Here is a 15,873-nt window from a genome sequence, read left to right as displayed (position 1 = left end):
TTTTGCTGGCGCCACAGCGCGATTTCATCTTGCAGCGGCAGTCGCTCCGTAGCCATTGAATGCAGCCAGGCTTGACCGTCGGACGACTGGCGCAGATCAGCACCAAACGCCGTCTCAAACGCACTGCCCCAACAATACGCAAAGGTTGCATAGTCAATGTTGCGCAGCACCGACTCGAGGTACACGGCAGCATTTTCCTCCATCTTCTGACACCGCAGTTGGCGCTGGTTGGAGTAGGCCATTGACCATCGCTTCTTCCAGTCGAGGTAGCAGTACGGCGTAAAGATCCAGGGCGCGTTGCACGCATCCGAGACGCGAAGACCCGCAATCGAGGCTTCGATCGCACTGAGTTCGTTGTGCTGAAGCCAGGCACCATAGTTGTTGACGGTCGAGACGAACGCTGTCGGTGTTGCATAGGAGCCGAGGAGGTTGATGCTCGGATCGTTGAGGACAATGTTCTGCGCTGTGGCGCGCAAAATGAGCTGCTCGTTGAGCCAATTCGCAAAAAACGTGTGGGCGCCCGTGACGTTGAACGTTGCCCAGTACAAGTCGTTGTCCAAGTTGACTTTGCACACTTCGAAGTACAAGACCGAGCCGGTGATCGAAGCGCTCATGTAGAGCAAGCCAAACGCGGCCAATAGCGTCCGAAGCCGGCGGCGGCCCGAGGCCACGCGAATAAGGTCCATCGACGGCACGGAGAAAGCGGTGCTCGTGATGTGCGACTGCGTCGCGACGAGGGACGCCTCAGGGGCGGCCCGCGCCACGTGGGTTGAGATCGTATCCGGAAGCAAGCTCCACAGCTTGAGGTCAAAGATATACCGATGGCCATTGTACGAGAGAGGGAGGAGCCCGCAGAGAACGCACGTCACAGGGTCATAGACACGACCGGCGTCGCAGCGCGGGTCGGCGGTGATAAAGGCCTCGGCCAGCCCCGACACGAGCAAGCTCTCTTGTTCTTCCTCCTCTTCGTCATCGTCGTCTTTCTCAGCGCCGCACAGGCGGCGGACGCCGCAGCCAAGCCCAATGGAAGCGACAACGATACCGACTTGGAGACTGCAAAGAAGCACGAGGCGGTTGAGACTGCCAATCGAGATGGCGCCGGCGGTGCAAAGAAGGCCATAGTCCATATCGTTACCGACGCACGTTCGACTCAGGTTCATGGCAATGCCGACGGGCGACACCAAGCTCAAAACAAGAATCGTGAGCCACGCCAGCGCATTTGTCCACGGACCGTACAGCCGCGTAAACGGTTTTGGCAGCGCAATCACGAGATACTCGTGCAGACTGTACGAAAGCCATGTGGCCTCGCCCGCCAGCAATCCCGTCGCCCAGAAGGAGCGCGCTTCGTCGACTAGACGGCTGTAGCCGAATTGGGTCACCAGCTTTGGCTGCGCCGTGCTTAAGATCAAGATGGCGCTGATCCCGCGCATCAACATGAGCTGGCGGCCGGCCCAGACTGAGCCCACGAGCCGGTTGAAGCACAGCAGATTGCGGCCCGTGATGTCAAAGTGACTGTAGAAGGTGTAGAGCAAGGCGAGGCCGCCGACACCGACGAGACAAATGGTGCTCGCGAGTACGAGGTAGTAGATCATTTTGGTGGCCGTCTCAAGCGGCTGACCGCTCGTGATATAGTGCTGACTTGTGTACGCGTTGGAGAGAAGGACGATCGAGGAGACGTCGCCTTCAAACGAAGCGGCTTGTCGGAGTCCGGTGGCCCAGTCGGCTGCGAAGCACCAGCCATAGAACGTCCAAGGGTCGTCCAGTGAGCCGAGCAGCGGCTGTTGCAAGAGCAGCCACGAGCCATTGGAAGCTTTGTCAAATTGCATAAAACTGGTGTCGGTGGCCTGCAGCATCGGTGGCAGTGACTCGAGCGTCGACGAGACGTCAAGTGGAATAGGTAGCTCTTTCAGCCAGTTGGAAGCTGCAGAGAGTGCTGCTGTGCAAGGGTTAGGGGCTATGGACAGTGTGCAGATGACATCCATGGAGAACGCAGCACTTGAGGTTGTAGAAGTTGCCGGCAGAGCAAAGAGCAGAGACATGGGCGGTGGCTGGACACTGAGCGGTGTCTTTTGCGAGCAGTCGTCGTAAAAATCAAACGACTGCTGCACGTACGATGTACCAGAACCAAGGACGCACATCGGGTCACCTCCGTAAAACGTATAGTTGCTCTTCCAGCGCGACGGCGTCGGCGTCAAAACCACAGACGGAAGACTGGCAAACGATTCAAACCTTGCTGCCGACGTTGCGAGATGCTCTAAGACAACGTCTTGGAACCGGTTGTACGCAGCAACAAGTGGCGATGGCCGCAGCTTGTAGCGAATGTCAATGCTGAGGTAAGGACCGATAAAGGTATGAAAAACCCATGCTTTCCCGACGAGGTTGCCACGGCTGTCGGCCATGCCCCGATACGTCTCCAAGTTGATGGCGGGCAAGGCTGCGCTGATGTTGGTGGCGAAGTGGCGACTTGAACCCCGGATCAAGCTCCGGTTCAGCGTCATGCCGTTGTACAAGTCGTTGAGTGGCATCCAGAAGAGGCTCTGGGACGACCATGGACCTGTGACTTGGTCGAGCGCTTTCAGCGTAAAATTTTCTTGCATTCCGAGGGCGTTCGAGACGATGATTGTCTCAGAGACGCCGGGTTGCCACCGACTCTGCCACTGCAGCTCAAAGATCGACAAGTTGTACGACCGCCAGTAGGTTAGTTCGTCGGCCACCGACGTTGTGTTGGCCGCCGTTGCCATTTGCGATAGAAACGAGCGACCTGCGATGGTTTCTTGAAGGCCGCGCTGGATCGCCACGTTGAAGCGAAGACCATTCCCAGCCCAGAGCGCCAAGTACGCGTCCCAGTTTTGGTTGCGCAGAATGGCTTCGAGGTACACGGCCGCGTTGGTTCTATAGTTGCGCTCACAGCGCTCTTGCCGACGCTCCGTGTGGGCCATCTCGAACGTTTTGTTAAAGTCGACCCAGCAGTGCTGCACGTTCATGCGCATGCACCAGTAGGTGCTCAGCATACGAAGCTTTGGCACGGCGTACTCGATGGACGTGAGCTCGCCGAGGAGCAAACGCCGTGCATGTAGGGCGTGTAGATGCTCGTGAACGCATCGATGGTCGCGTACGTCTTGGGCACCATGGCCGACGCAAAGAGTACGTCCAGTGTACCGTTGGCTTGTGTCATGAGAAACTGGTTGACGAGATCGATGAGAAAAGCTTGGTAGCCCGACACGTTGTAGCCGGCCCACCAAAGGTCGTTGGCAAAGGTGGGCTTGAGTAAACGCGTGTAGTAGACGCAGCAAGCCAGCGAGAGCAGTACATAGAGGAGGCCCACGGCCGACTCGAGATGCAACCACGTCGTGAAGCGACCCATCGCACGATCTCCGATGCAGTTACGACCTGTCCTAGACCAGCCGCCTTTTTATATCTGAAACTGCTGTCGTGGCTTCGCCAAGCTTGGGGCCAGGCTGCTAAATCTCTGGAATCATAGTGGTAACCAGCGATCTGATTGGTGGCTGTGGGCGAATAAATGGCTTCTGATTGGTGGACATTTAGCCCAGCTCACTTTGTCGAGCATCTTGCCTCTCACAACGAATATGGAATATCATATGCTGGAGGTGGTCGTTGGGATCTCCTCTTTTTGATTTGATTGACATGGATGTTGCGCGCGTCCGCCCGTCCGCCCGGATCCCAGCCGCTATAATAGGTCACAGCAGTAGCAGCGGTCAAGTCTCGGGCGCGGCTCTTGTGCCAGGCAACTAAGACTACTGCGCGCATCATCCAAAGCGCCACGCCACCTTTGCAGATGAAGTCCAACGCTCGTGCTTCCCGCTTGCCGAGCTCCAAGCTCACCACTGTCGCTGCCAAAGCTGGTCCATGAACAGACGACTACAACTGCAATGCAGCGTACGAAGAAGACGATGTTCTCGACGTGCCTTGTGTCATTCGATCAGATCTCACGGTGCCCGTTCCATATGAACTGGTCGCACGTCGCGGCGACGCTTCGGGCGATGTTCGCGCCAGTGTGGGTACGACCACGTGGTCCAGCGACCCAATGAGCTCCTAAATGCGCTGCTCAAGCTGTCACGATGCTTCGCTTTCTTCCTCTTACATGCAAGTCTTTGTCGTGCTTGGTACCACGCGCTACGCATTTCTTTCCTAGGAAATACAAATTCAAACTATGTGATAGTGATAATGCTTTTGTTCTACATCTGTGAAAAACGCGTAGTCTGATTTGCGAATTGATCCTACTTTTGACGCTCATAAAACGTGCGCAGCGCATTTGGCGCGAGCGCCGGGTACGACGACGCGATGGCTTGCAAGAGCAGCTCGTGCAGGGCGCGGTTGCCAGCGACGGTCAAGTGAATCCCATCGCGAATGTAATAGGACGCCGTCGCCGTCGAGTTGCGCCAGCTGCCAAAGAGATCGAGGACGGGGACGTTGCGGGCCGCACCCACTTGCTTGCAGCCGCGGACGTAGGCGGCGAGGACCGCGTTCGAGTGCTGGCCCGCTTGCACCGCGTCGACGACGGGCGGCGGCGTCAGCAGCAACAGCTTGGTCGACGGAAAGGCGGTTTGGAACGCCGTGAGAATCGCGTCGAGATTGGATGCGTACGTGGCGACGCTCGCATGGCCCAAGTTGCCGGGCAAGACGGCGTCGTTCGTACCGAGCAGCAGCGTCAACAGCAACGGCGGCGCCATCTCGGCGATCATGGGCGGCACGGCGGCGGCCAAAAAGTCACTACGTAATGTCGTAAGCACTGGAAAGTGATGGAGGAGACGTACCCCGTGGTCCAGCCGGCAAAGCCTCGGTTGAGCACATCAGCGCGGCGCATGTAGCTTTGCGCCAGCAGTGTATGGTAGCCAAGTACCGTTGGGTCGAGGCCATACTGCGTGAGCGAGTCGCCGGCGATCACGATCGTTGGTACGGTGGGCAAAAGCTGCACGGTTTCCACCGACGTCAAGCCTGGCGCCGTGACCAGGTACAGCACGATGCTACCACTTGTGAAGAAGAAGACGGCAATCACGGCGACGATGCGCGTGAGGAAGCGCCCGCGGGCGTCGACGTCGCGCTGCATGGTTCTTCTTCCGTGCGGCCAGCTGCGCTCGTTCGGTCGTCTGCCATCCTGGTCACCCAAAGACACGCCGGATACCGATGGCAGAGACAATATATATTGTCGTGCACCATTGTCGAAGGCGCGGTATCCGGACAATATTTGATGGTATGGCTAATATCACGCTACTTTAGCATGCACACCCGCTCGCCGCTCACATCCTGCAACCTCGTCATCCTGTCATGATCGTCACATCCTGTCATGATCATGGACACAGATACATCTACGTCAGTGGCCGAATGACATATTGCATTAGGGCGTTGGACACCACACTCGTCGCATTTTAAACTGAAACTTAATATAAACTACACACGCCTACGATTTACAGCGCTTCGACCATGTTCATGAGGTCGCCGTCGCCGCCGTCGTCGTTGGAGCTGTTGGAGCCGTTGCCGTTGCCGTTGCTGTTGCCGTCGGCCATGCCCATGCCGAGGCCATTGTCGAAATCGAGGAGGTTCGAGTCCATCGAGTTGGTGCCCATCATGTCGTTGCCGTCGTTGCCGCCCATGGTGCTGCCGTACGACGCCATGTTGAAGCCGCCCATGTTGGGGTTGCCGCCGTACTGGTTGCCATAGCCGTTGCCGTTGCCGTTGCTGCTGGGCATGCCCATGCCGTAGTCGTCCATCATCATCGAGCTGTTCTTGGCCATCATCTGCTGGTAGAGGTTGTTGCTACCGCCGTTGGCCGCCGGCGGGCCCGACATCGAGTTGCGCATCATCATCTCAAAGCTCATCGCTTGCGGGTTGTTGCCCATACTGCCACCGCCATTGTGCGACGGAGGCATTTGGTTTTGCGGCGTGTTGGACGCCGAGCTGCGCTTGTCCTTCTCACTCTTGAGCTTCTTGAGGTACGGGTGCACGATCTTGATGACGTACTTGTTGACCTTCTCGAGCTCGTCAATGTGCCGGGCCGGCGCCGATGACGCGTCTTCCGAGAGGATCGATGCACACAGCTGCACGTAGCCGAGGAGGTACGTGAGCTTCTTCTTTTGCTCGCTCTCGTTCTGGTCCTTCATGTGCTCGACGTACTTGCGAAACGCATTGTGCACCGTGTTGACGTCGGCGAGGTACTTGGCCTTGAGTTGCGCGTGCTATCGAGTTGAAATCTTGATACTTGTGTATGAAAGATGGGTGTGTACCTGCCGCCAGTACTCGACTGGGTTGGTGTTGGCGGGCGGACCGCCGGACATCTGCGCCATGAACGACTGTTCGTTCGGCTGCGGCGACGGGTTGCTGCTGCCCATCTTGTTGGGTTGTTGGTTCTGCTGCGACGGCGGCATCATGTGCGGCGGCTTGTTGCCCTGGTTTGGGCCGCCTTGCTGGTGCTGCTGCTGCTGTTGCTGTTGCTGCTGTTGCAGCTGCTGCGGGTTGAGCGGCTGCTTGCCACCGGGTCCCTTGTTGGGTCCATTGTTGTTGTTGTTGGTGTTCGGGCCGTTGTTGTTGGCGCCAGGCTGTGTGTGCTTGGGCGTGTTGGCCGAGCTCGGGCCGCCGCTGTTGGAGCCCGACGTGTTGGGGAACGACGGACCGTTCGACGTGTTGATGTTGAGGCCTGGCGTCTGACCGTACGGCGGCTGCTGCATGTACATGCCATTAGCGTCGCGACCCGGCATGCCGTGGCCTGGCATCATGTTGTGGCCCATCGGGTTCATGTCGCCCGCCTGCGTCTTGAGGTGCTGCAGGCGCTTGAGAATCTTGTTGATGTAGTCTTCCTACAATATACACACACAATGAGAATGTGGTCAAGGACGTCGATGAAGCAATACCTGCGTTTGGCACTCCTTGTACAACTTGAGCTCAAACCATGCGACGTTGATCCAGAGCGCAATGCCGGGCGGGTCGGTCGAGACGCGAACCATTTCGTTGTACATCTTGGCGATCAAGTTGGTCCGGTGCTCCCTCGTAAACTGCGCGCGCCACTCCATGTTGGCGATGCTCTGGCCGTTCGATGGCGGCGCGGTCGACGGCGGCGGGTACGACGGGTTCGAGGGCGGCATCGCGTACGAGTTGGACATGTTGGGCGCGCCGCCTTGGCCCATGTGCATGCCCATGTTCATGTTGTGGCTCATCTGCTGCATCTGGGGCATGCCGTTCATGCCCATCATGTGGTGGCCGTGGGGCTGGCCGTGGTGCGACGGCATGTGGCCGCCCATGCCGGGCATGCCCATCGGGTTCATGGCCGAGGGGTTGCCGCCGCCGTTGCCGCCGTTGCTGCCGGGCATGCCCATGCCCATGCCCATGTTCATGGGCATACCGCCGTTCGCCATGCCGGGCATGTGGTGCATGCTGGACGGGTTCATCATGCCGCCGTGGTGGCCCATGTTCGGGTTCATCGCGCCGGCCATGTTGGGGTTCATGCCGCCCATGTTCGAGTTCATGTTCATGCCGCCGCCCATCGGGTTCATGTTCATACCGTTCATGTTGTTCATGCTTCGTACGTCCCGCGGTCCGTCCCCTCGGCGAGTCTTCAATGGAAGGTGCCAAACACGAAATGAGAGTATAAAAATTCAAAAGAAAAAATGCCAATTTCCACGAATCGGCGAGCAGCATGCATTTTGACCAATCAGCGCCCACAGACGACACCGCAGTTCGGTCGTGTGTTTTAAACACCTCTCGCCATTCACGCTTGCCATAAGATCGCGATCGCTAACAGCAACCACCGGTCGTCTGCTCTTAGCGCAACGCGCCATGCGCATGACACATCACGGTACCCTTATGTCGAAGCTCTCCATGCGAAGTGCACCCATTGCGCGTCGCCGAGTCCAACACTGTGCAACTGAGAATGCAATCGCTCAAGATGACAATCTGGATCAAGTGTCCACCAACTCGTCATGTCAGCAAGTTGGACGACGCACCACCCGTGTCGTCTCGACACTACGCAGCCGCTGCATCGCACCGTGTAGGCTGTTGACACCTTTGCACCCATCGAGCGAGTCGGGATGCGAGAAGTCGGTGGGTCGCGACAGCCGTTCGTTATCGCCATGCTTGCAGGAGGGTCAGCAGATCGCTACATCTTAAGTGTCGAGTCCTGGGTGCGAAAGGAGTTGTACGACATCTTGGAAGGCGCGAAACGCTCATGTGGCGGGTGGTATCTTGGCTGAACTGGTGACAAGGAGAACGCGCTGACTTATTATGCGTCCTCGCGAAACAAAAGAAGATCGCAATATGGCCGTTCGTACTTCTAATGGAATCGAGGCATCTGCAGTGCTGGGGTCATGACTCCAATGGCGAGGTGACCAAGCGCTCACAACGGTGCGTGTTTTCAACATGTTTGAAACCGATTATGTTTTATACACATCGCGTGCAGCAATGATTCTCTCCCTCCTTCAAAGATCCGGATGCAAACGCGTTACTCATGCGTGGCGTTGGCCTGCGTATCCGGATCTGCTGTGCTTATCAAGTCTCCGAGGCGTATCGGAAGCCGTCGGACGCTGCTTTTTCCATCAATGGACATGCATCCGCGTGCATACCCCCGAGATTTCAACGCGAAATGTCCCCTTGTAGATAGATGTTCCAAGGGCGTGACCTCCAGCGATACGCCGTGGGTTCTTTGTGCACGAGACCGCCGACCACCGGAATCCAGTGATTGGATCGTGGGTTCATCTTAGTTTCCATGCCAAATGCACGAGAACAAGAATTTTTTTGCTTTATTCCGACTGCATTATGTGTGCTAGTACTAGAGCAGGCACAGCAAGCTCGGAGCTGCAAAACCTCCTTGCACGAGCAGCGCTTCGCGAGTTCGCGCCGGCCCGGTTGTATCAGTTCTGAGAGGGGAGATGTGCATTGTCGCTTCAAGACGTGCGGGCACTGATTGGTGCATTTTATCCGGTTTCATGAATGTGGGCCAATGAAAGGACGTTGCTTGGATCGTAGACAGGCAACAAAAACACTCCCGCGCTGGCTGCGTGGTCTATTCCCCTCCAAGGGTCGCCCAGTCGCAGGTAGTCGTCCTCTACAGTCCTCGAGAGATGCCGTCGGTCTCGTATCAGAAAGGTCCCGCAAGGTCTTGCGATACCATGGTGAGAAGATTTCAGTGGTGAATTTTGGAGGTCGTTGAAGGTAAACTCCCTCCATGCCAGCCATTACGTGTTGCATGCGTCGTCGACGGGTTTTACACGTGTGTTCCCACACGTGAGAAACAGCATCTCGATACCACCCACCAACATTCAAACTTTTCATACCAAACTTTGTATGGCGGTGTGGGCGCGAAAAATGATGTGGACTGGACGTGTGAAATACCCATTGTGCAACGAGAAAGTCCTTTAAAGCGAGCACCATCACGTTTTTGCTGTTGATGTGACAACTTCAACAGCAAAGATACCAACGCATCGGTCTGTCGTTGGTCGTCACCGCCCACGAGCGCGGCGTGCTGAAACAAGACATATGCAGCTCGGAGAGACACCGCGCCATCACCGCGTAGTATTGAGGCTGCCGTTAAGCAGAAGCGCGCGACCGCTCGTTGGAAGGAAAGCAAAATGAATCCATTCGATTCGCTAAAAATACACGAGACGACGGTGGACGCAGCCAATGGCCTTGCGCGGCCCAGTAGCAATGAGCGTCGATGGCTTCCTCGTCGGGGCGTGGGCAAGCACCGAGGCCTTTGGCAACACGGCGCTCGACTGGAGCGAAGACGTCAAGGCCGGCAAGGCCGAGCTCCATTTAGCGTTCTCGGCCGACGGCCGCGTCACGTTCCGCATCGAGAAGAGCGCCAAGAGCTACCGCCACGTGCTGCCACCCGAGAGCTCGTTCACCTGCGACGTTGCGACTTCGACACTCCAGATGCACCAAGATATTTCCGGCTTGGAATGGCACTACCAAAAAGAAGACGACGTCAACCTGCGACTGCGCCTCGTCGGCGCCAAGCGCTTTGGCCGCTGCAACGGTGTCGACGTCATCTACCTCCGCCGCGTCGTGTAGCCTACCTTCATAACCAAATGCATGCATGTGCAGGACGGTCGCGTTGTCGTCGTCATTCGCACGGCGCATCAATGAGGTCCATGTGTTGAATGCCTCTATGGACGATGTTCGCCGGGCGGATCCTGCCGCTACCGTCATAGAGCGAGAAGTGTTGACACCGATGCCATCAGGAAGACAGCGTTCGATGCCCACCTGTACGCTGAGCACCCGACAATGCACTACGATACGGAAGACATTATGTGTCGGTGGAGAGCGAAATCAGAATGACCCCGTAGGACCACACGTGTAGACACACCTCGCCTTGTCCCGGCTTCACGGTGGCTAGGTTTGCACCCAGTGCGCCACCACTATGTGCAACTTTCCTAGTCGTCCAGGGTACTACAGAGGCAAGAGTACGAGGAAACACTTTGGTGGGATCTGTTGAAGACATTATTGTCGTCGAAAAGGCACGACCCACTATTCGGGCGTCGGCGTCGTGACGTAAATATCGGTCACGTACGGGTACAAGATGCAGCCGCTGGCGTCAATGTCGAATTCAGCAGCGTCGAGGATCGCCATGACGTCGGCCTTGACACGCGCCTGGACATCAGACGTCGCGGTCGAGATGTACGACTTGGAAAGAACGCGCTCCCAGATCTGCTCTTTGGATGCGACGGGGACATTTCGGCGAATGCACGTGTGCGTGAGCGGGCCAAAGAGGTCGGGACTCGCGGCAAAGACGTGGGCCCACTTGCCCGTCCGGTACTGTGGCGCGACACCGTCGTAGGCTTCGTAGATCGTCCGGAGCTGCGCCACCCACGGCGTACTCGCGTCTTCCATGTTCCAAATGAGACCGAGCGTGCCGTTCGGCTTGAGGACCCGGCGAAACTCGCGGAGCGCGTCGCGGTTGTCAAACCAGTGAAAGGCCTGGGCGACAAACAGCGCGTCTTGGGAGTTGTCGGCAACCGGGAGCGCTGTCGCCGTCCCATCGACGCAGCGCACGTCCGGAAAGAGCGTCGCAAACGTGGCGCGCATGCCTTGCGACGGCTCGACAGCGACGAGGTTGGTGATCTTGGCGTCGTGATGCAAAAGCGACGTAAATTTGCCCGTGCCGCTGCCAATCTCGAGCACGTTCGCGGTCGCCGGGTCGAGCAAAAGCGGCAGGAGCGATGCAAGCGCCTCGCGCGGAAACCCCGGACGCGCCTTGTCGTAGAGCGACGCGTTCACAAAGCCATGCTTGGCGACCGCGTGAACAGCCTTGGTCGTCATGACTGCAAATGGAAAATGCAATCTCAAAAGTCAAACGGCAAAGTCAAAAACAGATGGCGAGTTGGGTGCGAGGAACACGAGCGACGCTTGCAACCTTGGACCTTGGACTCATGCCACAGCGCAGGATTCAATCGTAGAGCTTCGCTGAGTCTGTACGAGCCTTTGTCTCCTTACGAGACGCATCGAAAGATGGTCGATGTAGCAAGTCGCATGCTGTGTATAGCGACGTCAACCATGAGCCAGGTGCTGCTTAAAAGGGCTTGGTGCATTTCATATGGGCGACTGAGCTTATGCGCGCGATTGATCGAATTTCAGAGGCTTTGGCGAATTCCTCTCGAAAACTAATATATGGCTCATGATGCATTTTCGAGGGTAACTCCACGTGCGACACGAGGCCCGGGGCGCCCAAGCACCACATCAGCCTTGCCGCCATGCTACGGCAGCTAATCCTGGTCACCGACAACGCTACAAGAGTCAACACTGTAAGACATAAGTAGGCAATGCTACAGTATGCGTGGTGCAGCTATTGGAAGACGGTAAGCAGCGGGCTGCTTGCTCGGACGGCGACCTCGGCCGCGTCGGACGTGGAGCTCAGTCGTCCCATCTGTTGAAGCTCAATCGCGGAGCTCAGTCGTGGCGATGATATCTGCGTGAATTTTAGCCAATCCAAGCGCCTTCTTATGTGCTTTAAGGCGGCTACTGGTCGAAATACACCGTAATCCTTGGCTTTTTCATCAAAAGCTTCGCCTGATTGGTTGAAAGGCAGCACGAGCAACTCAAGCCGCATCACTGCACTTGAAAGCCAGGCTCCACCTCTGTCAACGTGCTGAAGACCTTTCAACCTCTTTCTCCTCTTTCTTTGTATATCGTGTACGTAACCTTTAAGATCCCCATTTTACGTACATCGAGCCCTTAAAAGAGGTCCGCCCTTCGAGTCGCACGTCGCGTTCAACACCAGCAACAACTTGGCGCTCGGGCAGACTAAAACGCAAGACGTAATGTTGAATCGCTATCCGGTGGAGCGATTGCGATTACACCGTGCTACTGGTAGCTAGCTAGCGAATCAAGATCGACGCATTTTGATTGACGACACTCGGCAGTTGAAACGGTTGGCAAGTCATGGTCAAGAAGCGACGAGCGGGCAAGGCCAAAGACGGCACGAGTCGCAGTAGCAGTAGTATGCCCCTTGCATTAAACGTAGAAGATGATGGTGCTCGCGTAGAGACCAAGCTCGACGTGCAGGATCTCTCGAGCAACCAAAAGCAGCTCGCACTCGATACGTGCGCCACAAAGCTATCCCTGCGCAGTATAATGATATGGGCATTAGGCTCACGCAGCAGACGAACGTCGACTTGATCGCGCGCGTCGACGAGCTCAAGTGCGAGCTCCACGCGGTCACGCGTCGCGCCAAAAGCGACGTGGCCGACAAGGACCTCGTCATCTCGGACCTCCAGCTCACAATTGCCAAGTACGCTCAGCTATCCAATGCACATCAGCGACGACTATGCTCGTCTTGCAGGCTTGAAAACTACATTTCCAATCTCCTCGTCGCCCAAGACGACCGCGGCGACGACGCGGCGAATCCGCTCCAGCAAAAGTACGTCTTTATGGCGTCCGAAGCGGCAAAAGCATCGGCGGCGCTGAGCCAGAAGACGCGCGAAGTCGACCGCGTACTCGGCACAGCTTTTCCGTCGCTGCTCAACGATGCGTAGCTCACGCGCCGCCACTTGGCGTACGAAGCCCAGATCGGCCAACTCCTCGAGAGAGAGCATCCGATGCCACTCTCGATTCCCGACCTCGAACGGCAGCACGAACAGGTGTGTCGACGACGCATTGATGGGAGAATGAGCACATTTACATAGATGGACCTCGAAGAGCAGCGAAACGAAAGCATTGTGCCGCTGCTTCTCCAGCTCTTGGCCAAATCGACACCGTTGTCACTACTGCACACACAAGCGCTCGACCAACTCCACCATGCACTCAAGGACTCGAAGCAGTATGTACTCCAACGAGATGGTTGTATGGTATCGCAAGCATCGTAGAGTCCCCGTGTTCCTGCACGCCAAGGGTCTCGACAGCGTCTGCGCCGCAGTCAACAATGCGCACCATAGTGACCGCACGCTCTTGGTAGAGAACGCCGCCGTGACACTGTGTCGTCATCACAACGTAGCTCGCCGTCAAGATTCTGTGGCGCACGACCTTTCACCCACCGTACAGCGCGTAGCTATGAAAGTATGACGCGCTCAGTGCACAGTGATGTAGAGCGATCGCGTCGCTTCGAGAAGCCGTAGGATGCGGACATGGCTTGTTGTCTCACTGTGGTGCGGTAGAGCGTTTTGGGCGCGCTGTTGCTAGCCGTCAAGTGTGTTCCGATGGCGAGCTCGACGCAGCTTCTTGGCTTGGCCAACCAGCTCTTCCGCGCGACGCTGCCACCGACGACGACCGGCACGTCGAGCGCGCTTGGTCGAAAAGCCTCTCGGCTGGAAGCCGTACCCATTGTCGTACGGATATAGGTTCATCGCTCCTTGTAGGTGTACCTCGAGAGCCTCGCGGTGGTGCGATGTGTGGTGCTACCATATGTTGCCGCCGAGTTCCCGCGCCTTGTGCCCATGACGCTGCAAGCCATGTATAAAATATTGCAGCTCACACCACTGTGCGTCTTGGCACTCGCCGAGGCACCCGACTTTGTCGTGGCGGTGCTGACCGCGTACTTGACAACCCCCGACACCGAGGTAGCTGCCCCGCCGTTCACACGACGGACGCACATGGGACACTAGCTTGTCGTGCTGCGTATCTTGCATCTCTACGTCTTGCAACACGGTGTCCACGCCATCCCCGAGGTATGCATTGGGATGTCTTCAAGTTTCCTCGACCGACGACACTAGGCCGCCAAAAGTAAAGTCGATGCCGCCTACCACGCGTACGCATTCCTTGGACGGACATGCGGCGCAGCACGCCTATATGTCTAGGTTGATCAGCGACAGCTTGCTGGACAAGGGCGCGCACGCCGAGGTGCTCGGTCTATTCAATACGTGGCGCGCCTACGCCTACGCGCCCTTCAAGGACGCCGAGACCCCTGTCCTCGACCACCTGCCCATCCTACACACCACCGCCACGATCGCGCCCAGGATTCGCGACAAGGATGCCATGAGCTGCACCGAGTTTCCCGTCGCGACTCGCCTCATTTCGCTTTCCGCTAGCCTCCCCGCCTTGTAAATTCGCGCAAAACAACTGTTGTTGCAACAGTATTGTCTGTTGGCATGTTACCGAACCCGATGCTTACGGCAGCAGCGCGTAGTTGCGGCGCTTCAAGTAGGTCCAGAGAAGCTACACACACAAGAAGGACACATTCGTATGCGGTTCTACACACTGGTAGGTACCATGGGCACGGCCGCGGCCATGCAGACAAAGAGCACGCCTTGCACGCTGCTCGCGAGCGCATGCGACATGGTCGTCGTTGCCAGCGCCTGCCGCACCTCGTCATTCTACAGCAATGGCACAGACATACCATCTCATTGGCCACGGCGAGCGGAGCCATCGGCGGGGCCGGGGCAAACGTCCAATGACGTGGCACGTCCTGCGACGCCTGCACCCCTGCACGCGGGCCAAAGCCAATGTGCGTGATCGAGAGCGGTGGCGTCGACGCATACGACGTGTGCCCACTGCCAGCGTGCGTCGTCTCGAGGACGAGCCCGCCGTCGACAATCACGTGGCCAGGACCCGTCGAGTAGACAAAAGTGCGGTTGCACATAATCGCGCCAGCAAAAATCGTGCCCTCCCCGAGCATCGACACGTCGTGGTTGGCGCACAGCACCGCTACTTCAACATGACAACCTGTCCAATTTCCAAAACGACATTCCGACGCACCGTGCTGCGGCGTGTGGTAGGCAATGTCGCCCGCGCCCGCCATGGTCGAGCGCAAAAACGGCACCGAGAGCGTGGCCGCCTCGAGGTACACGTCTCCGTCCGACGCCGCAAACGTGCTATACAAACGTGTGAGCGATTCGCAAAAATCCGAAAGATCGTACCGGATGAGGTTGGCATCGAGGTGCGGCGTGGCAACGGCAATGGCACCGGTACCCATGGTCTTGACCTCGAGCGTCGTCTGCACTGCGAGGCGCGACCGCAGCTGCACCTGCACCGCGCCCGACCCATAGTTTTCCAGCGTGAGCGAGCCAATCTCGAGCGGTGGCGCCTCGTTCACGTAGATACTGCCCGTGGCGCGCGCCGTCAACTGCACGTGCGAGCGGCGACCCACGGCGTCCGACGGCAGGACCGAACCATGGATCGGCGGCAAAAATACCGTGTCGGCGGTCGTCGACAGGTACCTACACCAACATACTTTAGCATCCGCATCCCATGGCACCAGTACCGCAAGCGGTGCGGCTGGTGGAGCACCACATGCACGAGGCTCGTCAGTGACGGTGCCCATGCTGTCGCTGCATTCAGCGTCAGCACCGTGAGACCTTTGCGCAAGCGCAGCGTGTCGACATCAAGCGGGTGAGACTTGGCCTTGTACACGCTGCCGTAGAGGTGCACCGTCACAAGGTTGGTGTCGTTCGATGGCTCATAGGAGATGCAGACACGGCCCGGAATGCGCACGAGGAG

The 15,873-nt window shown here is 57.5% G+C and overlaps 7 protein-coding genes across 7 annotated transcripts; 2 read left to right on the top strand and 5 right to left on the bottom strand.

The window, feature by feature from the left end:
• Positions 1–24: 24 nt before the first annotated feature.
• SDRG_00946 (hypothetical protein) lies at positions 25–3,364 on the bottom strand (the record flags this gene model as incomplete). Its single annotated transcript, XM_008606452.1, has 3 exons — positions 25–86; positions 134–2,972; positions 3,014–3,364. The coding sequence occupies 3 exons, from the start codon at positions 3,362–3,364 to the stop codon at positions 25–27; spliced, it is 3,252 nt and encodes a 1,083-aa protein (XP_008604674.1).
• A 765-nt stretch (positions 3,365–4,129) lies between these two features.
• SDRG_00945 (hypothetical protein) lies at positions 4,130–5,202 on the bottom strand. Its single transcript, XM_008606451.1, has 2 exons — positions 4,776–5,202; positions 4,130–4,731 (listed from the first exon to the last, which is right to left on the bottom strand). The coding sequence occupies exons 1-2, from the start codon at positions 5,066–5,068 to the stop codon at positions 4,239–4,241; spliced, it is 786 nt and encodes a 261-aa protein (XP_008604673.1). The 5' UTR covers positions 5,069–5,202; the 3' UTR covers positions 4,130–4,238.
• A 130-nt stretch (positions 5,203–5,332) lies between these two features.
• Positions 5,333–7,597, bottom strand: SDRG_00944 (hypothetical protein). The gene is made up of 3 exons (XM_008606450.1): positions 6,867–7,597; positions 6,243–6,812; positions 5,333–6,194 (listed from the first exon to the last, which is right to left on the bottom strand). The coding sequence occupies exons 1-3, from the start codon at positions 7,527–7,529 to the stop codon at positions 5,427–5,429; spliced, it is 2,001 nt and encodes a 666-aa protein (XP_008604672.1). The 5' UTR covers positions 7,530–7,597; the 3' UTR covers positions 5,333–5,426.
• Positions 7,598–9,651: 2,054 nt separating this feature from the next.
• Positions 9,652–10,017, top strand: SDRG_00943 (hypothetical protein; the record flags this gene model as incomplete). Its single annotated transcript, XM_008606449.1, has 1 exon — positions 9,652–10,017. The coding sequence occupies one exon, from the start codon at positions 9,652–9,654 to the stop codon at positions 10,015–10,017; it is 366 nt and encodes a 121-aa protein (XP_008604671.1).
• A 393-nt stretch (positions 10,018–10,410) lies between these two features.
• On the bottom strand, positions 10,411–11,270 carry SDRG_00942 (hypothetical protein). Its single transcript, XM_008606448.1, has one exon. It carries the CDS (start codon positions 11,263–11,265, stop codon positions 10,474–10,476), a length of 792 nt encoding a protein of 263 aa, XP_008604670.1. The 5' UTR covers positions 11,266–11,270; the 3' UTR covers positions 10,411–10,473.
• A 1,114-nt stretch (positions 11,271–12,384) lies between these two features.
• SDRG_00941 (hypothetical protein) lies at positions 12,385–14,481 on the top strand (the record flags this gene model as incomplete). The annotated part of the gene is made up of 14 exons (XM_008606447.1): positions 12,385–12,442; positions 12,488–12,545; positions 12,593–12,733; positions 12,785–12,935; positions 12,978–13,082; positions 13,128–13,261; positions 13,308–13,392; positions 13,436–13,476; positions 13,528–13,552; positions 13,596–13,754; positions 13,797–13,997; positions 14,043–14,105; positions 14,151–14,185; positions 14,235–14,481. 14 exons carry the CDS (start codon positions 12,385–12,387, stop codon positions 14,479–14,481), a joined length of 1,503 nt encoding a protein of 500 aa, XP_008604669.1.
• Positions 14,482–14,544: 63 nt separating this feature from the next.
• On the bottom strand, positions 14,545–15,758 carry SDRG_00940 (hypothetical protein; the record flags this gene model as incomplete). Its single annotated transcript, XM_008606446.1, has 7 exons — positions 14,545–14,592; positions 14,646–14,750; positions 14,774–15,081; positions 15,133–15,248; positions 15,294–15,593; positions 15,638–15,676; positions 15,724–15,758. 7 exons carry the CDS (start codon positions 15,756–15,758, stop codon positions 14,545–14,547), a joined length of 951 nt encoding a protein of 316 aa, XP_008604668.1.
• Between the last annotated feature and the right edge of the window lie 115 nt (positions 15,759–15,873).

This window comes from Saprolegnia diclina, assembly GCF_000281045.1.
Source record: "Saprolegnia diclina VS20 unplaced genomic scaffold supercont1.2, whole genome shotgun sequence".
Lineage (NCBI taxonomy): Eukaryota > Oomycota > Saprolegniomycetes > Saprolegniales > Saprolegniaceae > Saprolegnia > Saprolegnia diclina.
This window is presented reverse-complemented; position numbering and strand designations above follow the sequence as displayed.